The sequence below is a fragment of the Pyxicephalus adspersus genome, chromosome 5 (genome assembly GCF_032062135.1).
Source record: "Pyxicephalus adspersus chromosome 5, UCB_Pads_2.0, whole genome shotgun sequence".
In the NCBI taxonomy this organism is placed as follows: Eukaryota; Metazoa; Chordata; class Amphibia; order Anura; family Pyxicephalidae; genus Pyxicephalus; species Pyxicephalus adspersus.
In genome coordinates, this window is record NC_092862.1 from 105,162,250 (window position 1) to 105,188,156 (window position 25,907).

The window sequence follows — 25,907 nt, forward strand, 5'->3', positions numbered from 1 at the left end:
CATTTATTTCTTTGCAAATATAGGTCCCTGGGGATACTGTATTTATGGTAAATGCATAATTTTGCATACATTCGCTATACTTTTGTAGTCAAATTGCAGGTATCTCTTGGGTTTAAATTTTGGTCTACCTAGAGAAGCTTAGTTGTGCCTTTTCCTGTTATAACATGCAACGTAACAACACAAAGTTAGCCAGGAGGATACAAAACACGCACACTCCAGGTGAAGAAACTTCCCCGAGTGATGTCATAATGCCAGGACCCGCCCACTCTCCCATCAAAGGTCTAAAGCTACGTACACACTTCCAATTATTATCGTCGGAAAACGAACGACGAACGTTCCTGCACGATATATATGAACGATCGTATAGCACCGATCCTGCACATAGAGGTAACGACACGATCGTTCGTAGATATTGTACACACAATAGATACGATCGTTTAAGCGATAGAGGAACTATGTGCACGACAGGAAAGTGAACGGACGTTCGTTCATTACGCATGCTCAGACCATGAACGATCAACGAACGACCGTACACACGAACGATGTTCAACGATCGTCGCCCAATCCGATCCGCCGGTCCGGTCGTTCGTTTCCAACAATTTTCCTCGTTCGTCGGCGTCGTTGGTTACTTTTTTACGAACGATTTTTTGCCCAATCGATCGTTCGTCGTTCGATTGGAACGATAAAAATTGGAAGTGTGTACGCACCTTAAGCCTGCAATAGGAGAGTGGGAGGGTTGTGTCCAGAGACACAACCCGCTCCCCACACTGAGCATGCGATCTGTACAGGAAACATGGTCCGCAGCTCCTTATCTTGACCACACTGGGGGGTGCACCGGCCAGAGCCATGGACCACTGCTGGTCTCAGTGCTTTCATGGTCCACCTGTCAGACGGCTGGGGACCTCTGATTTAAAGTGTATCTAAACCCTAAAACAAAAAATGATATAATGCAACTAAATACAACACTGAAAAATTCGGTTATTTGCAGAATTATACGGTTACAAAATAAAGAATAATAAAAAAGGACAAAAACCCTGGAAAAAACATTTCTGCAAGCATCTTGTCACAGGACTAGTATGCTGCTTCAAATGTTTGGTTTTGGGTTCAGATTTATTATTAAAACCCAGGCTTCAGTATTCTTCATAAAAGATAAGATTAGAAAATGTGGCCTATTTTTCATTTGACTTTTAATAGGTCGGTCTTTTTGTATATTTCATATAAAAGCCTATTAAAAAGAACAGTAATATATCCTAAACCAAAAATAAGTTCCGGAAAGAAAAGCTCCCTGAGGTCTGAGTGGGAGCTTTTCTGCAACATTTTCCAAGCTTTGCAGACATCAGCTTTTCTGGTAAACCTATTTTTCAAAAAATGTTATTGACAGAAAAAAGGAGGAAGTGACACCACCACCACCAATAATATAGTAAACGCCACAACATTAAGGTATTACTTTTAGCACCAGCTTGTAAGCACCCTTACCACTGTAACATAAAAATGAGCACTGCACACATGGTGAAATATATACACCCTCTGGCTATTTAAACCACATATATAAAGGTTATGCTACATTTAATTTTTCAATACTTACTATAAATTGACATTAAAATCTCTAAACCTCTTCTTTTACATGCTGGTGACAGCCAGTACATCCAAGCTGACTTGATAGGAGGCAAATTAATAACTATGTATGAAAGTGAAACTGAAAGGTCTCAGTAGTTTGGTCACAGTTAATGCCTCCTAACTTTTTGGGATGTCATATGGGACATGTGTAGGATCTGCCAGAAACATTATAGATAGCCTGTCCGATTACCAAGATAGACCAAGAAGCCAACAACTTACGATGTAAAAAACAACATGGCGGCACAAGATTTGGGAGGACTGTGGAGACAAGGTAGAGAATGCAGGAAAATGTAGGTAATATAAAAGAAGTAGGGTATATAATCTTATTTTATGGTCTTTAAAGAAGCTAAATAGCAAATTAAGGTGGTTCAGCCTAATAACCTCTTGCAATCAACCAGCAGTCATAGCTCCCTGTTCTCATTAATATTCCCATCAATTAAAGCTTGAGCTGTTTAAACATGTTGAGGTCAAAACTATGGTTTCCAACTCTTGGTTCATAGGAAAACTAAACAGGAAGGGCCTGATTTATTATAGCCCTCCAAGGCTGGAGAGGATACACTTTCATTAGTGAAGCTAGGTGATCCAACGAACCTGGAATGCATTTCTCCAGTCATTTGCTAGCAAATGTTTGGAATCCTGGACCAGATCAATTCCAGGTTTGCTGGATCACCCAGCTTCACTGATGAAAGTGTATCTTTTCCAGCCTTGGAGACTTTAATAAGTCAGGCAAGGAGAAGTGAAAAGTGTTATTGTGAAGTTTGCATGCTGAGGTGGAAAGTGATTGTGGCTTATCTAATACATGTATAGTACCATAGGTGTGGTTTTATTTCACCGTGTGAGTGTGGTTAAAAATAAATACATTTTCATTTAAATATTTCCACATATCCAGGTATTTTTTTTTTGCTGCCATATATGCCAATGTTGCTGGGACTGGTCATGGTGAGATCACCGAGGTTGAGGCCTGGATAAGGGCGTCATCTTTGAGGAGCATGGAGCTAGCTGCTCTCTGGCTGTTCAGCGTAACTGGGCACATTTTGTTAAATTTAAGAGCCAGCTTTTCCGTTTTCACTATAGAGAATTGTATAGAATAATGTCCATATGCAATAGTGGTAAGTATGGCCCAGCTCCACTGTACTCTATATTACATGACCATGAAGGGGGACCATAGGTCACATGATGAGAAGTTCAGTAAATCAGGTCCCTCTTTCTGGTACTGCATTGTAAACCCTGATCTAACAGACAAATAATCTTCTGGGCAGAAAGTCCCTATTGCAATGGGAATATTTTCAGCTGTCATGGAGACCTTGTATTCTGGATTTGTCTAGCCTTATCTAAAGTAAACCAACACTATTTTATTGGCATAAAGCAAGACACAATAAACATATTCATATAAAATACCAGCATGCACATGTACCTAGGCCACCATGTAGCTGCAGTCAAGTGAAGTCTGTTCCGGGGCACTCTATGGTCCACCATCCCCAGAATTAGTTCTTGGGGTCAGCTCTGTAGAGGATTGTGATAACTATTCTCTGTTTTGTAAAGTCACCAGAAGTGGAATCTGGCTGGTTGCTATTGGTTATTGATGTTCTTCCTCATTACTCTTCGTACAGCTTTATTAAATAGGCTCAGTTATATCTAGCATCTGGAAGTCTGGCAGACATTGATGGCCACAGACCAAAGCAGGCACATTAATAAAGACTTGCGAATACAAAGCCCATACAAGACAGCCTGCCAGCTACAGAAGGTCTGAGCTACAAAGTTTGGAATGTCTAAGTTCCTGTATCCTGTTCTTGGCAGGAATCTCTGTGCATTATGCTAAATGTGTTTACTGACAGTGGCTGGGCATGTAGAATTCAAAAGAATCATGACATTTCAGGTGCCCAGAGAAAAAAATTGGCATTGGGTAACACTGAAAAACAAACAAGTGTCATAGCCCTAAAAAAACTGCTACAGTACCTTGGTAAGATACATGTAGACAATTAGTTACCAAATGTTTATTTTCCACAGTCACCTACCCAATACCAATAAATAAACCACTTATTGCATTTCTGAAACCGGCTACAAATAATTTCTGGTTACTACATACTATAAGACACATAAATAAATGACAGCACACTGTTCACCACAAACCACAGTATTGGTTTTTATCATTTTGGAAGCAGTTCACTTTTTTGCTGCCCTATTTATACTTGTGCACAATGATCCTGCTACCACAACACATCTGCTGTAGGTGCATTGTGATGCCATTCAATGTGAATGGCACCCCATGCATTGTACAGCAGAGCACAAGGGATTGCGATATACCACAATGCACTGATCACTGGAGTGTGCATTTTTGTTGTGCATTGGCAGCCATTTTTGCTACCATTACAGTTATGTGTAAGTAGATCCCAAGGCTGCGTACATATGTTCAATAATTGTCGTTGGAAAAGGATCTTTCACTATCCTTTCCAACGACATAAGACTGAACGAGTGCTATACTTACAGTGCTGTTCTACTCCATGGAGTGGGGAGAACGACGGAGTGGAACGCCGCTTCTTTTCTATCCCTTCACTTGTATTATGATCGTTTGTCGTTCGTGGATCCACCAGGAGCGCTGTACACACGCCAGATTCTCGTCCGGTACCAGCCCTGTGGCGATAATTGGATGAGAATCATTTTACGTGTGTACGTAGCTTTAGGTTTCTCCTTACGGAATACCAGACCACTGCAATACACAGCACAAGTTGGTGGGGGTATTTGGATGTCATTAACCTGCAATTAATCTAACCCATCAGAGAAGTACCTATCTCTACTTACTCAGCATAGGTTAGATTCACTGACAATCGTGCACTCAACTGACTGGTCCGATGGATTTTGTGACTGGTAATACCGTCATTGGAAGTCTCAAAACTTGGAACATGCACTTACAATATCCTGCCCTTCTGATCATGGGATAGGATGAAGCACAGGGCAGATAGCACGATTCAGTCGTATATACTCGGTTGTCCGTACACACAACAGAACTACATCATATAGATATTTACCAACACGTTCAATATCCGCATCTGAATGAGGATCCAAAAATTGACAAGTAGACTAATCTACTGAAAATTGGTTGGCTGTTAAATTCACTTCAGATCTGATCATAGGCATAAAAATTTGCCCATGACCAGTAGGCTAAAGCAGCCGTACATATTCAAGGTGGCAGATAACGTTTGTAACATTTCATAAACAGACTCCTAAGGGTCCCTAGTGGGGAATCAATAGCTGCCCTAGAATTAGTACATACACCTTATTAATAAAAACATATTATTATTATTATTATTACTACCACACAGTATTTATATAGCACCATCATATTCCGCAGCGCTGTACAAAGTCCATAGTTATGTCACTAGCTGTCCCTCAAAGGAGCTCACAATCTAATGTCCCTACCTCAGTCATATGTCTTTATTACCGTCTAAGGTCAATTTTGGGGGGGTATACAGAGTGGTTGGATGCGAATTACTGTAATCCCTGATATAATAAAAGTGTGTCAAGTATGACTTTGATATGTGAATCTCTAGGGCAACACAATCCAAAAAAAGTATTTAAAAAAAAAAACATTATAGTTGATTTTGAAATTCAGATGCATTAGTCAAAATGACTAAATATTGGTCCTAGGAGGAACAGTGTAAAAAACAAAGACATTACAGTGTTCAACCCAGACAATGTTTTAGGCTGGGTGGGAAATAACTTTAGGTGGGTGGCAGCCCCTGTATTGTGACCCAAATCATAAGTAACCACCCAAAAACAGCCGGGTAACTACTGCAAAGTGCACCTAGCTCAAAGGGGCTGGGGAGAACACTGTATTATATTCAAGAGCTGAGCAATGCATGTAACATACAGGACATCATATAGAATAAAAACACTCTAAAAAATGCATGTAACTAGAGCCTACATATACAGTCCATACAATTTATATCCAATCAGACTTTACCACTGAACAATCATAATATGTATGATCCTAGATTGTAAGCTCTTCGGGGCAGGGTCCTCTCCTCCTGTGTCACTGTCTGTATCTATCTGTAATTTGCAAGCCCCATTGAATGTGTAGCGCTGCGTAATATGATGGTGCTATATAAATCCTGTTTATTATTATTAATATTAATAATAATCAGCTTTGTAGTAGCAGCACCTTACATTGCGGGCCCTCTTTGTCTTATTGTTGTTTTAGTAAAACAGGAAGCTGATATAAAGCAGAACTCAGATATTTCCACTAACTTGATTTTAAAAAGAAGAAAAATGTGGAGTTTTAAATAGAACAGGATGAACTGGTGGAGGATGTGGTGTATACTTCTCTAGAGATTGGCTCCAACCAGAAGCATTACAAATTGGTGTATTGCATGCACAGAGTAGATCACAAGGTTGTGTGTGTGACAATGATACAACACCAATGTCAGCACATTACAGAGATCTGTATTCACTTCTCTAAGGCTACGTACACACGTCCAATGGTTTCGTCTGATAATCCGCTCAGGGCTGATATCCGATGAGAATCTGGCATGTGTACAGCCCCGTCGTCCATCGTCCGAACAACAGTCCTGACAGATCCACGGACAATGGACGACGAACGATCTTAATGGAAGTGAAAGGGGAGAGCGCGCAGCGGGGTCCCGCTCCATTGTTAGGTGCTGTATGTACAGCGCTCGTTCATGCATCGTGCAGTCCATCATGAAAGATCCTTTCCAACGACAATTATCGCACGTGTGTACCCAGCCTAAGTCAGACCTTCCTATGCGAAGACCACATCAGGCTATATTCACCAATACCATACACTTGTATGGCGGGGCCTTAATGTATATTATCATCCATCTCTATAGGGGTGCCTGGAACCTCAGGATTTTATTGCTGTCTGCAGCCCCCAGGGGGAAGATCAGCCCCCTCTTAGTGTCCTCTCCCTATGTAAAGACCATTACCACTAGGGAAAATCCTGAAGTTGTCACCAGGACAGAGCGATAATCTTCCAGTGATAGTTTGGAGATCTTTCACTTTGTGTTGTCTTTAGGGCAGGATGTAAAGGGAAATCTCCCCAATGTGACACAGACAGCACAAAATCTGATGGGGGATTAACAATTCCATATTTAATACAAAACTGTTACATATGCTTCATGTGTATCCTTATGTTTTAATATTTAATATGATGATGGGTTTATTTTTCTGTCTGTGTATGTTAGGGAAAATCATTCCTTCTAATTATCCTGATTGTTAGTGTCACCAATAATAAAAGTGAGGAAAATCTAAACGTGTCGCCCCCAGGACAATAATAGAAGATATATCCTGCAATATAGACGCTTGTTCCTATGATAATAAGGGGGAATAGAATGCCCATACTTCCTGTTGAGTCTACAGAACAGGAAGTAAAAAGGAAATCGCCTCTTATGAGACACTGATAGCAAAAAACAGAAAGTATTTCCTTTTTTTTTAACAGAATAATAAAAGAAATGTTCTGGCCTTGGATTTGCTTTAAAGCTGAACTCCAAGTAACAAGCTTCGCCCCCATCCCTGCAGCAAGGATCACCTACCGAAGGGGATAATATTTAGGTTATAGATAAACTTACCTTATCCTTGGCTCCTACAGGCTTCCTTCAATGGGGTGACTGGTAGTGTCCAACAGTGGGCCCCATGCAGAACTGAGCTGGGGCCCCTGGTGGCAGATGAGGGCCCTGGGGCTTTGTGAATATTTTGGTGGTGCCAGTCCCCTAAATCTTTCCCCATTCATCTTTCCCCATGCAGCCCTCTGACCCCATCCTGTGCAAGTAGCGGTCCCACATGAGGACTGTAAGGACCGGCCCAGGTTAGGGTAAGTATATCACCCCATGTATTACCCCCTCTATACACTACCAGGAGCAGACATGGCAGGGGTAAAGGTTTTCCTTCCCAGTAATAACTGCAGATTTAGGAATCTTATCAGCATTTTTACAACTACAGAATTTCCTTCTACACAAATCCCCCAAAACATGACAACATGAGAAGCTGGTGACAAGACGTGTGTGCTGCACGAGAGCAGACACTAGGGGGCGCTTCTTACCGCCTGGCACAACTTGAGGATAGCGGAGATGGAGCGGGGGTAATCTCTGTCCACCAGCCCCGGGCTGCTCGGCTGTACGTTGCTGCTGCTGGCGGTGGTCTGGACCACGGTGACGCTGTGCTGGGCCATGCTGAGCTGACAGTCCGGGACACTCTGGCCGGAGCTGCAACTTCTGGCTGGGGAGCTGATGTGAGAGTGTTACCGCTCCGCCCGAAGTGGGTTTATCTGTCGGAATAGTGCGGCCCTCTGTACGGCCCCAATATACAGCCCCCTCCCTGCCTGCCTGCTGCTGCTCATTACTCCGCCCGGCTGCTGGAAACAGCGCTCAGATAGCGGCCAGGCCTGTCACAGCCTCTTCTATAAATGGCAATGTGTGTATTGTCTGAGCAAATGTCACCTCATGTATGGAAATATCACCGCACAATGAGGGGACACACAGGGGAGATACCCCAGAGGGACAAATCCTTCACAAATGTCTCTGGGTGCTGCAAATACCTGAGAAATAGTGAGCGGGCTTCTAGGAATACATAATACACACCGCTTTGTCTGTGGTACCCGCAACATGGCCACCGCTGGTTCTTGCTTGCCTCTGTCCTGCCCCTGGGGCAATATTCTACCCCAACACCCACTATGGAGCTCTATTCCCCCCACTGACACCAATTATAGGGCAATATTCCTCCTCCCAATATCATTGGTGAGGAACTTATCCACCAACTACGGGGAATCTCCCAGTGACAGGGCAATATTACCTGCCCTGACACAAATATTGGGGCACCACTGACAGAAATAATGGGGCACCATTGCCACCATTTACAGCAATAATGGGGACACCACTGACACCAATAATAGGGCAATAAAACCTTCACTGACACCAATAATCGGGCACCATTGCCACAAATATTGGGGAATCATTGACAGAAATAATGGGGCACCACTGGAACCAATAACAGGGCAATATTACCTTCCCCGACACCAATAAAGGGGCAAGATTTCTCCCCCTGACACCAATAACAGGGCACCATAGCCACAAATATTTGGGCAACATTGAGGGCACCAATATTGGGGCACAATTTCCTCGCGACACCAATAATGGGGCACCATTGCCACCAGTGACAGCAATAATGAGGAAACCAATACCGGAGCAATATTACCTCCCGACACCAATAACGGTACCATTGCACAAATATTTGGGCAACACTGACACCAATAACAGGGCTTTATTTTCTCCCAACACCAATATTGGGGCACTATTTCATCCACTAATATCAGAGATATGGAACTATTCCAACCACTAACCCTAACACTTTTTTTTCCCAATGAGACCATCTCTAGAACTCCTTTTCTTCTGATATCTACCATGAAAAAATAATCCACCGACACCAACTATGAGAAACTATTGCACTACTAGGAAACGATGGGGGACAATTCTTCCCATTATTATCAGAGATGGAGATCTTTTCTGCCCACTGACACCAATGATGGGGCAGTTAACTTTCACTTATACTAACAATGGTGCACTAATTTTCCCACAGGACACAAACAATGGGGTAATTTTCTTACCTGTGACACCAGCATTGGTGCTAATTTTTCCACTGGCATTAATATTGGGGTGCCATTTCTTCAGTGGACACCAATGATGGGGTAATTTTCCTCCTAACAAGGTCAATGATGGGCTGCGTTTTGTACAGTGATAACAACGATTGGGCATTATTCCTCCTATAGATACTAACTATAAGGGCACTATTCACCCTCCCACTGACCCCAGGAATTAGAATATTTTTTTTACTTCTACCACCGATATTGGAGTGCGTTTTTCCCACTTACGTCTGAAAAACAGTGATTTAGCCCTTTGTTGAGAAATGTAGATTAGGAAGATTAAAAGTCTAGCAGCTGATCAGTTTCATTCCCAGGGTTTAGGGGTGCCACAGCAGTCACAAACTTTATTTGAATCTGGAACTCAGCTTGTGTGTTCGGCGCCAGGGGTCCATAGGAGCTTACAATAGAAAGTTAGGTAGTCCCTGCCTTGAGGGATATATCCAATGATATAGGATATGCCTAGGTAACAGGCAGTGGCTAACTTTTTTTGATCCTTTGAAAAAGGTGGAAGATTTGCAAAGGGACAGGAATCCTGGCATGTATTCCACCAAACGGGGTAATTTTGGGCACTGTGTAATATGAAACATACTCTTGCCTTGTCTTAATATTCAGATTCTTTCATACCTTCAGTTGTAATTCATTCTTTTCTGAGGTTTGGATTTTATGGAACATGATTCTTTACCTGGAATCCGTGTTACCCAAGTAATCATGTTTTTGGCAACAATATGAAAACAGAGAACACTTACCTTCTTTTGTGGAGTGGCTTCCTTGCCTGCCATACCAGCAAGATTCTGCTCTGTTAAATTCTATCATCATTTTAGATCAGGGAGGGAGAACTCAACAGCGGAAGTGGATATTGCACCTTGGTACCAGTAACAGTTCCAAAAGCACTGACACTGCAATGTTAGTACTCAGTCATACTAGGATGGAAGTTAGATTTGCTGTATTGTCCTTTATTGGATTTATTGGGTTGTAATAGAATATAGTTGAAGACACAATTTGCTTAATACATTATTGTTGTGTCCCTTGATACATTAGATCAGGGGTGTGAAACTATGGCCCGTGGGCCAAATCTGTCCCGGCATGTCCTTTTATTTGGCCCCCTAAAAGATCCTTAATATGAATTGCAGTTGGCCCGCCGCTACTGCAATCCATAGTAACGGCAGGCCAGCTGCAATTCATATTAGGCTGCTGTTCTATAGACACAAGTACAATGCCGCTACTACAAGTCCCTGCATCACTCGCATCTCTAAACTAACGACCTCTCTGCCTATGCGTAGCCCCGCATTGTTTAGGCGCAAGTGACGCTGGGAATTGTAGTAGCGGCATCACTCGTGTGTATTAAACAGCAGCCTATGCGTGGACCCTGCAGAGTTTGTACTGACAGGTAAACTCAATAATCAGGAATTATCAGGAATATTGTTATCACGAATTATCTTAGAGCTATTGCTATATTAATTGTTTTACTGTGCCAGAGAATGCAATGTGAAACCAAATGAATGCAGCAATTCATTTGGTTTCACATTGCATTCTCTGTCAAAGTAAAACAATAATTCTCAATAAGAAGAAACAACAACACATGAGAAGAGCATGCAGTAATATGGCGTGGATGGATCTAAATAATTTAGATCAATCCATTTCATATTACTGCATGCTCTCCTCATGTGTTCTTGTTTCTTCTTATTGAGATTGTTTTTTCAATAAATTTCAAGTTTGGCCTGCGACGTGGTCTAAGTTGTTTAGTTTCCACTCAGGATACAAGGCAAAATATCAGCTGGAGATAAACAGATCATTAAAAGGTGGGCAAGCCAAAATAACAAGGGATCACATTTTCACACAACTGCAGGAGCAAGAAAAAGCTTCCTTGATGCTAAATGGTGGAAAAAGGGATTGTGCATATTGTTCCACCTAGAGACTGTTCAATCACAGTGTTAACCCCTTTCACAAAAAAACTGAAAAAGCCACCGCAAGTACCTGCAGACCCCGGAACTTGAAACAATTTACTGACTGTCTATTACCTAAAAAAGTTCTGGAAATCACTGAATTCCATATCCAGTGCCTAAAGGTCACATTGCAGGCAAACCCCCAACTCAAAGGGTTTATCTGTTACATAGCAGTGTTGAGAAAACCTAGCAAAAACCTGAAGCATGCTGGTAGTAGAACGTTTTTTTTCTCAGTGGCTGGTGATGATGTACCCACAACTCCATGCAGCAGCTGCTCTGTTCCTCTTGTTTTCTGAATGAATGTGTGACTTATTCTCAGCAAATAAACTCTCTAGTGCTTGGTCTCTCCTACTGATAGAAGCAGGTATTGCAGGAAATCTGCTAAACTCCCTAATCCAGAAACCTGACTTTGACCCTCAAAGGGCTTCCCCAGTCACCAGATCTCAGTCCAATACCGCACTTTTGGGATGTAGTGGAACAGAAGGTGATTTGCATTAGAAAGAGCAGCTGACAATCTGGGGCAACTATGTAATACTACCAAGTCAATGTAAACCAAAATCCCTGGGGAACGTTTCCAGCACCTGAATATATGCCATGAAGAATTACAGCAGTTCTGAAAGCAAAAGTGGGTCAAACCTTTATTACGTTCCAGTACTAGTAAGGGTAACCTGATAATGTTGCCAGTTAGTGTGTGTAAATTATATTCGTTTTTTCCACATACTGCTGTCTCTGTAAATCTAAACCTTTTTCTTCAAAAATTCGTTTTTTTTTTTTTATTTTTATTTAAGTTTGAAAAGTTGCATTTTGGCCAAAAAAAGGGTTCATTTTAACTACAGGCTTTTATTCAGCCAAAGGTAGAGGATATTTTATTATATCTGGAGCACTCTCTGGTGGCTGGATGAAAGACTACATAAAAGTCAATTACAATATTTTATAGTTGCTTAAAAACAAAACTAACATTTTTTTCTTTTTTCAAACCATTCATAAAAATGTGCAATATTTAACTACATACCTGGAGGCCCCCTGAAGACTTCATTTTGACACTATTGTTTAGCAATTCTGAACACCTGACCGATTCACTTTAACTTTATACTATACAATATATGTATATATTGTTCAGTATATTATACTAAGGTTTGAAAAGCCAACAAGGGTGCCTCATACAGACAGAAGGGGACTGTTTTTGCTTTTCCATCAACGAAAAAGGGGTTTGCCTCTGCAGCCTTTTCTTAGTGCTAAACTCAAACACTTAATAAAACTGAAATGCATAATATGTAATGCGCACATTCACAGGAGAAAAACAAGTGGCAGCATATCATTTTCCCAGTTCTTTTATTACAGCTTTTTGTGGCACAATATATATTTTGAACTAAGTTATTTTTCACATTATGTGATAAAGTACAGAACTTAAAAAAGGCATCCATCCTACAAACACACTCTTACTTTAGAAAATAGGCATTGCAAAATATTTATGTACTCAAAATCAATCCTCTGTATATTAACTACACAGTAAATCTAAAACCCTAAATATTACCCAGCTGAAATGACGTTAAAGTGCTCCTTGCACAAACTGTGGTTTCATTCATCTTGACGGTTGTGTGAATGTTTGTTAACTCCTTGTTCTCCAGGAGCGAAAACTGAAATATGTGCTAACAGCATAACATGCAGTGACGAGAAATGCAAAGAACTGAAATGAGAAAATAGTAAAAATAAACAACACGCAAAACTATATTTTATATATATTATAGATAAAGGCTACCTTGCTGACCTGCACACAGCAATGTTTGTTCTTAGTAACTAACCTAAAACTAGAATGTAGATCAGAATATTTTTTTTTTACTTGCTTATTACGCCTGTCCTGAGTTGGACAGGTGGCCATCAGTACAGCTTACATACTTCTCTTTGATGCTTCTTTTAAACATTTAGCCACGATTTACTTCCATTTTCTTTAAAGCTACCTAAAATGCAGTTTTCTTTAAACGTTATAGTGTTCAGATATAAAAATAATGACCATCATTCATTGTTATTGGATTTTTTCCTATACTTTACTTCACCTTAGTGTTGCTTGGTAAGGCCACCCAATGTTTGGACAATACCAAAGTGCAGATTTGCATATCTGATCCCTCTATTTTATTTGGAGACATGGGGTGTTCTTCAAGGATCAGATCTGGTAGACAGGTACACATTGCTTGCCATGTCCATAAAAGTTGAAAAAATGTTTTAATAACACAGACCTACTTTTTTTGTAATGTGAATCTTATTCAGTTGTGTCCCTAAAGCCAGTTTACTAGACTCACCATACAACCTCAAAGTATAACCAATGTCATTTTTTTTTTTTTTTTTTAGGGGGGGGGGGGGGGGGGGCTCTGGATCTTTTAAAATTTTATAGAATAGAGAACCAGTGTTCTTCTTTTCTTCTATTCTGGTGGCATCATCTTGGAATTTTGGATTAACCTCCTTTCATTCCCAGTGACACTGCTGATCCAGATAATTTAAAAAAGCTGATTTCCCAAACAGCAATAAAAACCTGACAATGGTTTTTAACTTCAGACCATTATTATTACTATTAGAAAGTTTTTTTTTTATAGCGCCAACATATTATGCAGCACTTAAAATGTCCATAGTCATGTCACTAGCTGTCCCTCAAAGGTGCTCACAATCTAATGTATACGTAACTTTTATGTTAGTATCTTTATAAGTAATCTTTAATCCAGTCCAAGGTCAATTTTAGGGGAAAGCCAATTCACCTAACTGAATGTTTTTTTTTTTTTTTTTTTTTTAATGTGGGAGGACACCCACACAAACACGTGGAGACTCAGCAAACTCCATGCAGATAGTGTCTGGGCCGAGATTTAAACCTGGGACCCAGTGCTGCAAAGGCCAGAGTTCTAACCTCTGAGCCACTGTTCTGCCCATTCTATCCAAAAAAAAAAAAAAAAAAGAGAAAAAAAACAAATTTAGCCTTGGTATTTACATTAACACCAATTGCTGGAACAAGAAAATATAGATGCAGAGATATTTTGGTTTGCTCAGATCAATTTAAATGTAAAGTATATGGCTGTACATCTGTGTTTGTTTTACATCTGGCTGATTTGAGAGTATATTCACTTGTACCATTCATATGCTGTGAAGTTAGAAGTACCATCGTCTTAACAGCATATATAATAACTGCAGCTCAGCCAGCTACTAAGAATCAAGTCAGACAAAAGCTTCTTCTGACATCCTGCTTCATTTTACATTTCATTTTTACTACAAAGACTACAAAAGCAGCAAAAAACTCACCGCAGACGCTGTCCAACTATTGTAGTTGTGATCGTCAATTTCTTTAGTAATTGAAACTGCATCTACCACAGCGGCAATGAGGTATAAAACGAAGGCACTTCCATAAAAACATAGGCTCTGCAAATAAGTAAATGAATAGATTTATAGAAAACATGAAAATGAAAAAAATTGCCAGCAGTCTACATTTATGAAGTCTAGGATGGAAAAACAAAGATCAAAGCCGCTTTCCTATTTTCTGAGTTGGTGCATCAATTATAATTGTGCTTCTGTCTAATTATACTTTCAGTATGTTACTCTTGTTTTGCAAATAATGCATTCATAGGACCCCATTGACACTTTCTTGTGTTTGTGTCACCCAGTTTATTAGTGCACAAAGACACTAAATTAGTTCTATACATAAAAAAATATCAAGCTTTATTTTTTTTACAATTACTTTGAAATCTGCAGATAAAAGAGCACCTGTTAAGCCAAAGATCAGTGTTCAAATAATTTTTATGATAGGGTGACTATCTCCTTTTTGTTGTTTTGCATCATCACCCTGTTACATGCACATCTGATGGGAACTGTAAGCTGCTATGTCTAAACACATGGCACAGGTATGATCTAGCATGGTGACCATCAGTGGGCCATTCCACAGCAGTTGTATGCGGCAGATGCCAGAGTGAGTAGAGATGTACATAAATGTGGTTGGGGGGAGATCAGCAGGAAGAAGAAAATAAAATGTATCATAAACCTTGCTGCGTTAAGTACATTTAAAGTAAACGTGACAAAAACCTTGCCAACTTAAACTGGACACATGATAAACTAATAAATAAAATGTGTTTCTGTATGTGAAGGGTGAAAAGTATCTTCTTTATCTGGAAATGGAGTCAAGTTAACTTACGGTATATGCAAATCTGAACTTTTCCTGAAAAAAGGAGTTTGCTCTGCCCCCTCTTAAACCTTCATAATGAGGAATACCACCACCCATTACATTACAGATAAGGGAGAAATTAAGCAGTGCAAGGGGCATCAATATTTGCTTAGCTTCACTCTTCCTTTGTGAAAGGTTTATGCTTTTCATCTCCACACTAAAGCCCACACAATGGGCCTGATTTATTAAAGCTCTCCAAGACTGGAGAGGATACACTTTCATCAGTGAAGCTTGGTTATCCAGCAACCTGGAATGGATCTGGTCAAGGACTGAAACTTTTTACTAATAAATAGCAAATTACTTATAAGAAATCCATTCCAGGTTTGCTGGACCACCCAGCCTAACTGATGAAAGTGTATCCTCCCCAGCCTTGGAAAGCTTTAATAAATCAGGGCCAATGTGTCTGATGCATGCACTATAGAAATGCCCCTATTTTAGCTGTAAAACATGCTACAAATAATTTTCTGCAAAAAAGCAGGAGCACATGATCAAAAAGATCTGTAGTAGTAAATACACACCGGAATAAAGATTTAATTCTGGTTTTTATATTACCACTACATTTTTAGTGATACATTGTAGGTGAATTAACTATGCTTTATAATCTTTCCAGGTTACACTATTTCTTATTTTAGGTGTACAGTTTTATGAGAATTTGTTCACAGCAAAGGGGTAGAGACTATTGGTTTACCAATGGGTTGTGTTCCTTTAATTATTCTTTGAACTAGAAATGGATTTCATTACTTCTGATAATTCAACAGTATACTGTTACAATGTAATCTTCCTGTCTCTGAGTGTGACCAGTACACCCAACACTCAGGCATCCTAGTGTTCAGTCCTCCCATAATGCTTCATCAGTAAGATTTCCATTATAGGTTAGTGCCTATTGCCATTTAGAGGCTCCTTCATATATCATTTATGTTTCATACAACAGAGCTCTATGCTCAGTATGCTGACCCCAGCTGTCTACTGGTATGCGCATTAACAATTTTACAATTACCAAGACCATTTTCTAAGCACCTTGTGGTATCTTTTGAAGTGTCAGTGCATGACAACATAAGTCATGGAAGGGATTTCATCTGTTAACACCGTGTCAGACACATGCTAAATACAGAAATGTTTAGGCATAGTGACATAAAGCCTTATTCCAACATGTCATAAGTCTATATTGAGGGGATAAGGAATTATTTCAGCTGTGCAACATGTGCTATAGTGCAGACCTTTATGTAAATATACATACCTTACTTTTACTCCCTGCCTTTCAATCCTGCCACCAGGAGTGAAAGGAAAAGCCTACAAGTCATCAAAGGTGTGACATTGGGCTATGCTCTCCCCTAATTATTCTTGTGCTCTCAAATGCTTCCGCACGCCTGGCCCACAAATGCTCCAGCACTCCTGGCCCATGGGCCACAAATGCTCCTGCACGCCTGGCCCGCGGCTCGCACATGCTCCTGCACGCCTGGCCCGCGGCTCGCACATGCTCCTGCACGCCTGGCCCGCGGCTCGCACATGCTCCTGCACGCCTGGCCCACGGCTCGCACATGCTCCTGCACGCCTGGCCCTAATGGGCGACGTTCTTGGCTACTAGTGCAAACAAGTAGAGGACAAGTATATATTTGCCACTGGGGTTGTGGGATTTAAAGCAAATGTGTTGAATAGGCAAAACTCACATCAAGACCCACTAAACAAACTTTAGCACAAATGTAGATTTTGAGTTAACAATAAAATTATTTCTCAAATACCTGTGCAGTCATTTAGGCTATGAACATATCTTTCACTGCCGATCACGAGATTCACATTTTTAAACTGTTGACAAGCATTGCATTTGAAGTAAACATGCCATGACAGTTCAAGTACGTCGCATGCAAATCTCAACTCTGAATTCGTGATTGGATTGTACATTTTTTGTAAAAGAATTAATAGCCTTGTGTCTATTTAAATTCAAATGTGCTGTGTAGGTGGGAAAAGCTTAGAAGTTTGAATTATTAGAATAATGCATCAAATGACTCAGACTAAAATGCCAAAAGGTAATTCTGGAATTATACAAAGAATATGTATTAGAAAAAGCCACAGATTTTTTGTTATTCCTGCTTGTTGATGAATTGTTTCTCAGCATAGTCAAAACCTGATGTTTGAGTGTGAATCCTCACCTACTTACATACAGACATTGTGCCACATTTAAATGCAAATAAATGATAGGACTAGAAGAAAAATGTATTACGAAACTATAACTCCTGAATACTCCCAAGGGGCCAAATCATTCTGGGTGATGCAAATACATCACAGTATTTATCCAATGTGAATGTGGGATTTCCAAAGAGTAGTACGTGTATCAGCATATGACTGATGAACTAATCACGTCACTTCATCCATTACAGAAAATCACTCAGACCAAACATTAGATTTCTGGGGTGTCCATCAGTGTCCATAGAAAAGGAAAACCTGTCAGGGCAGACATAGACAACCTGTTCTACAGTCATTGTAATTTTAGGGAGCCATTTATGAAATGAAAATAAAATCGCTACTACTTTGCTCTCAATTTTCTCAAATTGGTTTGCCAAACAATATTTATGAAATGGTGATCAATGCTTTGAGTGTCATACCATATGTGCTCTAAATTGATAAAATGCTTGAATTGAGTAATAATAGAACACTAGAAAGCATGTATTTGAACTTTATATTTGCCCACCGATTTATTAAAATAGAGTCAACAACTGATAATTGGCACCCTGCCCACCATACTAACTACTGTCTGGATAGCTATATATTTGCAGGTAATCTGGAGTGGGCTCTCCCCTAGTATGAGACGGCCAAGGGACCAGAATGTTGAGGCAGAGATGGCCAGACAATCATTTACAGGTACTGGAAGGTCATAGTAGGGAACCAAAGACCTTCTAGACTTGAAAGATGACCACTCTGTGTCACATGTATTTGGAACAGCACAAAGGGCAGCTTGCTGAAGAGCTGAGTTACAGGGGGTGCCACCATCTACAATTTCACCCAACTTAAAAAAAAAAAAAAGTTCTGTGTTAAACAAAACAAATATAAAATACACTCTTCTAAAGGATTTAAAAACTGGGTCTCTATAGTTTAAGTCCTAACGATCTAGTTTTAAGCCAAGACTGAAACATGGACACAATGAATCGCATTTTGGAGTTGGTTCAGAGGGAAGTAATTTAGGATGAAAATCAGCAGATTCTACATACTACATGAATACGAATATTTAATATCTATTAATTTTACAACTCCCATATAGGTCAGGCAACAACTCGCAAAGCTCAAGAAGCAGTAAATCAGCACTCACATGAAAGTATCTCAATTCATCTAATCTGCTCATTCACAGACCAATGGTTTTTCTCCAAGCATCAGTTTCTGGATGTAAAAAAGCAATATGCATACTGTGTCTTCCCACAGTCATTTGTCTCCAGATGAACACAGAACAAAGTCTTTTTATTTAGAGTAGAATTTAAAGAAGTAAAAAAAAGGATTACTTACTACAAATGTCCAGGGCACCTTGTGGATTCTGGTATATGCCCTGGTGATGAACAGAATAAAAAGAAACACCGTGAGGACCCAGTAAAATACTGCTACAAACATCACCCAGCCAAAGGCAGGATAGAGGAAGTACTCCGAACCAGCGATCAGTGCCCAGACCAGCAAACCAAACACCTTAGAACAAAAGAAAGAAAATACACATTAGGACAAGATGACTTTATAAATCAATAATCCAAACAAAAAAGTCACAAGGATTTTATTTGCGGAAGTCAGATTCTGTTGACAAAGTATGATAGGTAAAAGAATCGATTTCTTCATTGTTCCTAATTCCATTGTTCAAGCTATCTTTAGTCAAACTTTTTAATTTAAAATGCACAAGGACTGCTAATACTCAGAGTACAGCCAGGAATCCAATATTTTCAAAAGAAGAAGTCAGATATGGCAATGTTTGTATTTCTCTGAGTAGCCTGCATTTATCTGAGTTTTTGTACAGAACTACATATAGTCAAATGAAGAAGAGAGAAAAGACTGGGTTTTGGCCTTGGTTTCAAAAGATAGTTATATGTTGTGATTCGCCACTGTGGGCTTCCTCAGGCGTATGTAGTGTAGACTTTTCCAGTCTAAAAGATGGTGTGATAAAGTAACAGAACATATACGTTATTTGTAGTTAAATACACTATACCGAGTTTGTGGTTAAATAATGCACAGAAAATTCAAAATCAAGCTAAAAACAGGAAAATGTGTTATATATATATATATATATATATATATACACATACATACACACATATATACACACACACACATACACACGCGATTCTGCTAACATATGCAGTTACCTATTAAGAGTATATCAAAAGGATACGTATGTGGATGAATCAAATTAAATAGCCAAAAAGTATTCAGTAGCAAGGCAGTCTACATGGTACTTAGAAACATCATTACAGTATGCAGAGGGCTAAAAGATAAGTAAAAGACATCCTAACCTAACCAGTACTTAAATGTATATCCAACATTGCTTGATTCAAAGACTCCTCTAATTATCTACCTACAGACCACTGCCTACCTGAATCCTGGCAACTTAAGGGCAGTTCATACTGCTCTATACCCACACCTATATCTATCCTAAGACTGGCCATGACCAAAGTAAGTGTTATACCAAATACCTATCCTACCTATTACTTAGGTATCATTCTACTAAATCAATCATTTTACTAAATGTTCCAACAACCCCCCCCCTTCTTTCTCATACTGTAATGATGTTCCTAAGTACCATGTAAACTTCCTCGCTACTGAATCTGCCCCATGTAGACATTTTGTTGTCTAATGACTTTTATGTTTCTGGTAGGCCAGAAACTAAAATTAGATTGTAGATTATTCTCTTTATTATTTCAAGTATTGTATATGTGCAAGTTTTTGTTGCCCTTGTACAGTTTACTTATTAGCAAATCCAGCATCAAGCATCTACATAATTTGTGACATCAACACACTGGGACATAAGTAAGAAGCCATATGTCATTATGACCCACTCGACAGGCCCATCTGGCCACCAATGGACAGCCTCCTTCGTGTAACTTTACTTTACTAATATTAGTAAGCTTTTTTACTACTCAGTGTCTTGATTTATTGTTACTGGTCCTTTTGTTTGGACAACTTACTCAATTTTTTCAGGCCTTTGTAAGAGTTTACAGCCTGCAAACAATTACAAAAGCCTTGCATATGATAATGAATGGGTCTGTTTTTTTGTGCAAGCTTCAGGCTTATTATTGTTAAACAGTATTTAATATAGCGCCAACATATTATGCAACGCTGTACATTAAATAAGGGTTGCAAATGACAAACAATGACAAAGGAGGAGCGGAGGACCCTGTCCGGAAGAGCTTACAATCTAAGAATTGAGGAGGATGAAGTATCACACAATAGGAACATGTATATGAAATGGTGGGTGAGTAGTGAGGGTTTTAAGGGACAGAAGAAGACAGGTAGGCAAGTTTGATAAAATGGGTTTTGTGTGCTCTTTTAAAGGAGCAGAAAATGGGAGAAAGCCGAATAGTTGGTAAGTGTTCAAAAACATTACAGAGAGTCAGGGCACCCCCAGTAAAGTCTTGGAGCCGTGTGTGTGATGAGGTTATGAGTGAGGAAGTCATTAGTCATTGGAGGAGACAATGCAGAGTAGGTTTTTCAGGAGAGGTTAGGAGCTCTGTTTTTCAGAAGCAGCTCTGAACATACCCTTATTCTGCCCTACTGGATATCTTTAGCATCAAGTTTCCAGCAATTGAAGTACGTGGACACGGAGCATTAATTGAACAAGTACCAACTTGGGATAATAAATCTGTATTGGATACATAACAATCCAAACAATTATATGATATTTTTGGGGTAGTTACCCCTTTATTAGGTCTCTGTTCTACTGATGAAGTGGATCATGGAGTCTGAAAAAGAAATAGTTCAACTGGAAAGCTGCATCAACACTATCCTTGCTTTGTTCTAACCATGGCTGGACACTTCTTGAAAAAAAAAAAAAAAAACACATTCCGTAATAAAAAGAACATACAAAAACACAAGAGATACAAATGATTTATATTTATATTAAATGCTATCATTACCATTCGCCTCTTCAAATCAGTGATAATTTAAAGACGTAGAATTGGTGGTAGCAGCCTTCTTCCTATATTTTATACAGTTTGGCTTCTTTCAATATAAGTGTTAAAAGTGTTTGTTTTTTTTTTACTTGTTTGATTATTTCTAGATCGCAAATTGTGGAGATAATTACCTAAATATCCCATCTTGTTCCATTGCATTATTAAAAGCCATTAAAACCGGTTAAAATCAATGTACTTGAACATTACTTAGCCTAGCTTTTTATATAGATAACACTAGGGGGTGCACTGAGATCATTGTACCAATATAAATATAAAAGCCAACAAACATCTGCAGCAGCTATGATATCATTCCTGGCTAAATTGAAATGCAAATTTACAGAACCACTTTTCTTCTGTAGGAATGTGTTCGGAGAAAGCCAAAATTTTTGCTCCGGCATCAAAATGTCAAAACTAAACACTGATTTGATCACTTGCAAAGAATGTTGCCGTTTTTTCCACCTTCATCCAGGTATCTGCTTAATCCTTATTCATAGGAAAAAAATAAATAAAAAAACAGCAGATATTTTAACATTGATAAAAGAGATATGTGAGAGTTGCAGTTTCTGTATTAAGATCACCTCCATAAAAGCTAATTTCTGGGCTGCCAGTCATACACACTCCCCCCACATCATCTAACTAATCAATTGCATAAAATAAATAAATCTAAAATTATTTTATTGAAAGGCTCTTTTATCCACCTAAATCCAAGGTAATGTGACTTTTCCTTCTAGAGTAACTTCTACCAGGTGAAGTACATTACCGCATAGATATAGCTACATAGTAAGTCAGGTGACAAAAAAAAAAAAAAAAAGTCCCATCAAGTTCAACCACTAGGGAAATTACATATCCCAGATATAAAAACTTATGGACAGATTGTATGGATTTATGGTTTCAGATCCAGAGGAAGGCAAAGCATATGATATACTTCTTTTTGGCTGTGAAGCAACCAGCTGAAGATCCAGAAGAAACACTGAAGTGTGTTGTAAGCTCATCTGCAACACTGAATTATGGGACAAGAAAAAGTTAAAATGATTTGGCAAGAGAGGGGCTGTATTTTGCCTTTTTTTGAATTGCATGGAAAGAATTAGGTCCCTTTTCAAAGTTTTTTTTTATATATTACGGTCCATGTGCCCACTAGGTGCATTTAACCCCTCTATACCAGGTGCCCATTGTGCTGTAAGTTCCCCAAAGAGTTACAATTGCCTAAAAGTAGTTCTGCTTTGACAATTTTCCATGAAACAGACTTTTTATTACAGAAGATAAAGGCGATGTAACATAGGATTTTCAGATAGGAGACAAGCACCACTGTTCATCTTGGGCAACAATCATCTGACATAGACATAGCTTTACTGTGACCAGATCCAAACCATAAAACATAGCCATCTCATAGACTGTTTAATAAGCCCAATAGTAGGAGAAGGCAGCAACAGCAGCATAACGGGGTACAATGGGCACATAGGTGGAAAAGTTCAGCAGTAGGTAAATAGCATAATGGTACAGCGGGAACAACAGTGAGACTGGTGCAAAGCTGTTAAGACAACAAATGCACAAACATGCATCATAGTAAATCTTTATCATTATTATTATACAGTATTTTTGTAGCACCAACATATTATGAAGCACTGTACAAAGTCCATAGCCATGTCACTAGCTCAAGGGGCTCACAATCTAATGTCCTTACCTTAGTCATATGTCATTAATACAATCTAAGAAAATTTGGGGGTGAAGCCAAATAACCTAACTGCATGTTTTTGGAATGTGGTAGGAAACACAGAGGAAAACCACACAAACACAGGGAGAACCTGCAAACTCCATGCAGACAGTGTCTTGGACGAGTTTCGAACCTGGAACCCAGCGATGCAAAGGCCAGAGTGATAACCTCTGAGCCACCGTGCTGCCCATTTACATCTTTGATGTCTGTTATTGCACATTAGCGAACCTACGTAAATGCACATTGCATTAAGACTGTCCATTAAAAAATAAATAGCATAACCCTTTTCTTTTTCCCAGCATACTGCACTGCAACTCCCCACCATGTATAGTGGAGTTTGAATGCAATGGGTTACCTTACTGTAAAAAATGAATGGCACTGCAACATGGTAATGAGCGCTTTTCAAATTACAATGCAGAACTTGAAATGGAGCACCGCTCACTCTTGGTATTATCCCTGTATCTGAAAGGTAGTTAACAAGCCATAATAAAATCGTATACAATAAACTATCCCCTTCCCCAGGAGAATTGTACAGGAATATACTATAATTTTACCACGGTTATCTTTCTTGCAAGAGAAATTATTAGCTGAAATGAAAAACCCAATTACTGGAAAAATCACTAATTTACATTAGTACTTCCTTATCACATGTTCCCAAACCTAATTAAAAGGTTATAGTCAATTATTTAAATAGTGATTCTTATGAATTTAAATCAATGACGTGGTTCACTAAATGATTCGAAGTCAATAGAACTGGAAAGGGTGATTACATTCCCATAACATATTGTCCTAATTTCTACCAATTTAAAAGTAGTGGTTACATTAAAGTGCGGTCAGCAGAATGTAATGACAAGGAATACTGCTTATCTATTTTAGAACCCCACAATGCTGGTTACAGTTTAACCATTAATATAAAATCCTGCCCCAGAGTTTGGCTTTAGATGATCTGGAATAGACATTCTATGAGGGTCCATGCTGATAGAGGGTCTGAGCAGGGGAGACTTTTACACTCACACAATGACCCGTGTCACCTGGCATTACCACCTTGCTGATGCCAAGGCTCCCCTTTATTAATTACTGACATTGAGGAATCTAACTTTTCACTGACAACCAATTCTTTGGTCATGTTTTCTCACATGGCCACAAGGGCATTTTTTTTCCTCTTTTGGATATTTTTGTATAAATATAGTTCTAACAATTGAACGTAGTAAGCTGCTCCCAATCAACGTTCCCAACACCTAAACAGTGGATTGCAAAGTAGACCCCAAGTCTTTCAATAAAGTTTTCTTCACTGCAAAATTATTTTTTCTTACATTTTGAATAGTGTAGGAATGGTTTAAAAACATGGTCCCTTTCTTGGCCATCTGTGTCTTAATAGGAATCTTTCCCTTCATTTTCCTGTCCTGTGGAGGATATTTTTCCAGTGTAAGGAATATGCTCTCCGACAGCTGAAATGGTAACCTTTTTGAGTATTTTATAGTACAAAGCCTGTGGCATATGAATACAGTGTGTACTGAGAACAGGTTAACGTTACATGACTCTATATCAGGCATGGGCAAACTACGGGCTGCATACGACTCAATAGGGATGTTTCTACATGAGAAGGACCCCGCTGGGGGGGGAGGCGCACAGGCCAGAGCCGCGGAACACGTCCCCTAAATCTGAGCCTGCGATGGGAGAGTGGGTGTCCCTGCACACAACTCGCCCACTTGCGGGGTTATGACATCACGTCCAGCGGCGTCATGATGCATAACTCCGCCCACTCTCCCATCAGCCAGGCCTGTCTGCCAAATTTTAGATCAGATTGTGGCCCCTGGGTGTTTATATGGTGTTTACCAGCCACCTCCTCACATGCCCCTGCACCTAATGGTCCCTTTTTGAAATTTTAATGCTGGAGGTGGCCAATTCAAGCCATCAGTAAAAATCTTCAGGGTCCCTCTAATTAAATTGCCTGATCTGGACACATAGGGACCCATTTACAGAATTTGCTGCCCACCTTTATAAACCTTAGAACCATTTTAATAATGCCAGTTTTATTACAACAACAGAATATGTTTTATTTCCCCAAGGACCATTTTTTTGTTTTTGGAGAATACATTATTTTAAAATGGTGATCAGAAACTTTATTCATTTCTTGAAAAACGTACTACGTTCAAAAATACAAGCGTGGGAACAAAAGGTGCTTGAAACAAAGACTGCAGATTTACAAAGTGGAGAAAAAAAAACAGTTTGCCATTTTTGCAAAAAGAAATGTTAAATATGGCAATATGTTCAAAACTGACATTTAAAGGTTTTTTTTCAGTTCTGAGCTACAATGACAAAGTCATGAACAAATTTATCCTCTGTATGTATTTTTGTATTTTTCTGTGTAGTGTTTAAGTTCACAAACCGTATGCAATCCAGGTTTACTGGCGATTACTGTCTAGTGTGGATTTTTACTTTAAGTAAAATAAATGTCAGTGTAATCAAAGTGACTAAAGTAGAAAGAAAAATCGCTGGAGTGACTGAATTGATCAAACACTAATCATAAGCCAGCAGGTTACAAAACACATTTATATTCACAGAAGACATTGATGAAATATTTTTACAGCAAATCGATTATCGTGGTGGGTAATATTTGTCTGCTGAACTGTGCTAATTTCTCCATGCCACGGAGTTC

The 25,907-nt window shown here is 39.3% G+C and overlaps 2 protein-coding genes across 3 annotated transcripts in view; both read right to left on the minus strand.

The window, feature by feature from the left end:
* Positions 1-7,955, minus strand: part of CMTM7 (CKLF like MARVEL transmembrane domain containing 7) — a 63,457-nt gene extending 55,502 nt beyond the window's left edge. Inside the window, exon 1 of one of the 2 annotated variants that reach the window (XM_072412370.1) lies at positions 7,670-7,955. In XM_072412370.1, coding sequence (XP_072268471.1) covers positions 7,670-7,798 — 129 coding nt within the window. In that variant the 5' untranslated portion in view covers positions 7,799-7,955. The remainder of the gene's footprint in view (positions 1-7,669) is intronic. The other variant, XM_072412371.1, reaches the window with a different exon arrangement.
* A 4,568-nt stretch (positions 7,956-12,523) lies between these two features.
* The window catches only part of CMTM8 (CKLF like MARVEL transmembrane domain containing 8), a 30,162-nt gene continuing 16,778 nt past the window's right edge, over positions 12,524-25,907 (minus strand). The window contains exons 3-5 of the mRNA XM_072413446.1: positions 18,896-19,069; positions 14,491-14,607; positions 12,524-12,895 (exon numbers count right to left, since the gene is read on the minus strand). Of these exons, the coding sequence (XP_072269547.1) occupies positions 12,818-12,895; positions 14,491-14,607; positions 18,896-19,069 (369 nt within the window). The 3' untranslated portion in view covers positions 12,524-12,817. The remainder of the gene's footprint in view (positions 12,896-14,490; positions 14,608-18,895; positions 19,070-25,907) is intronic.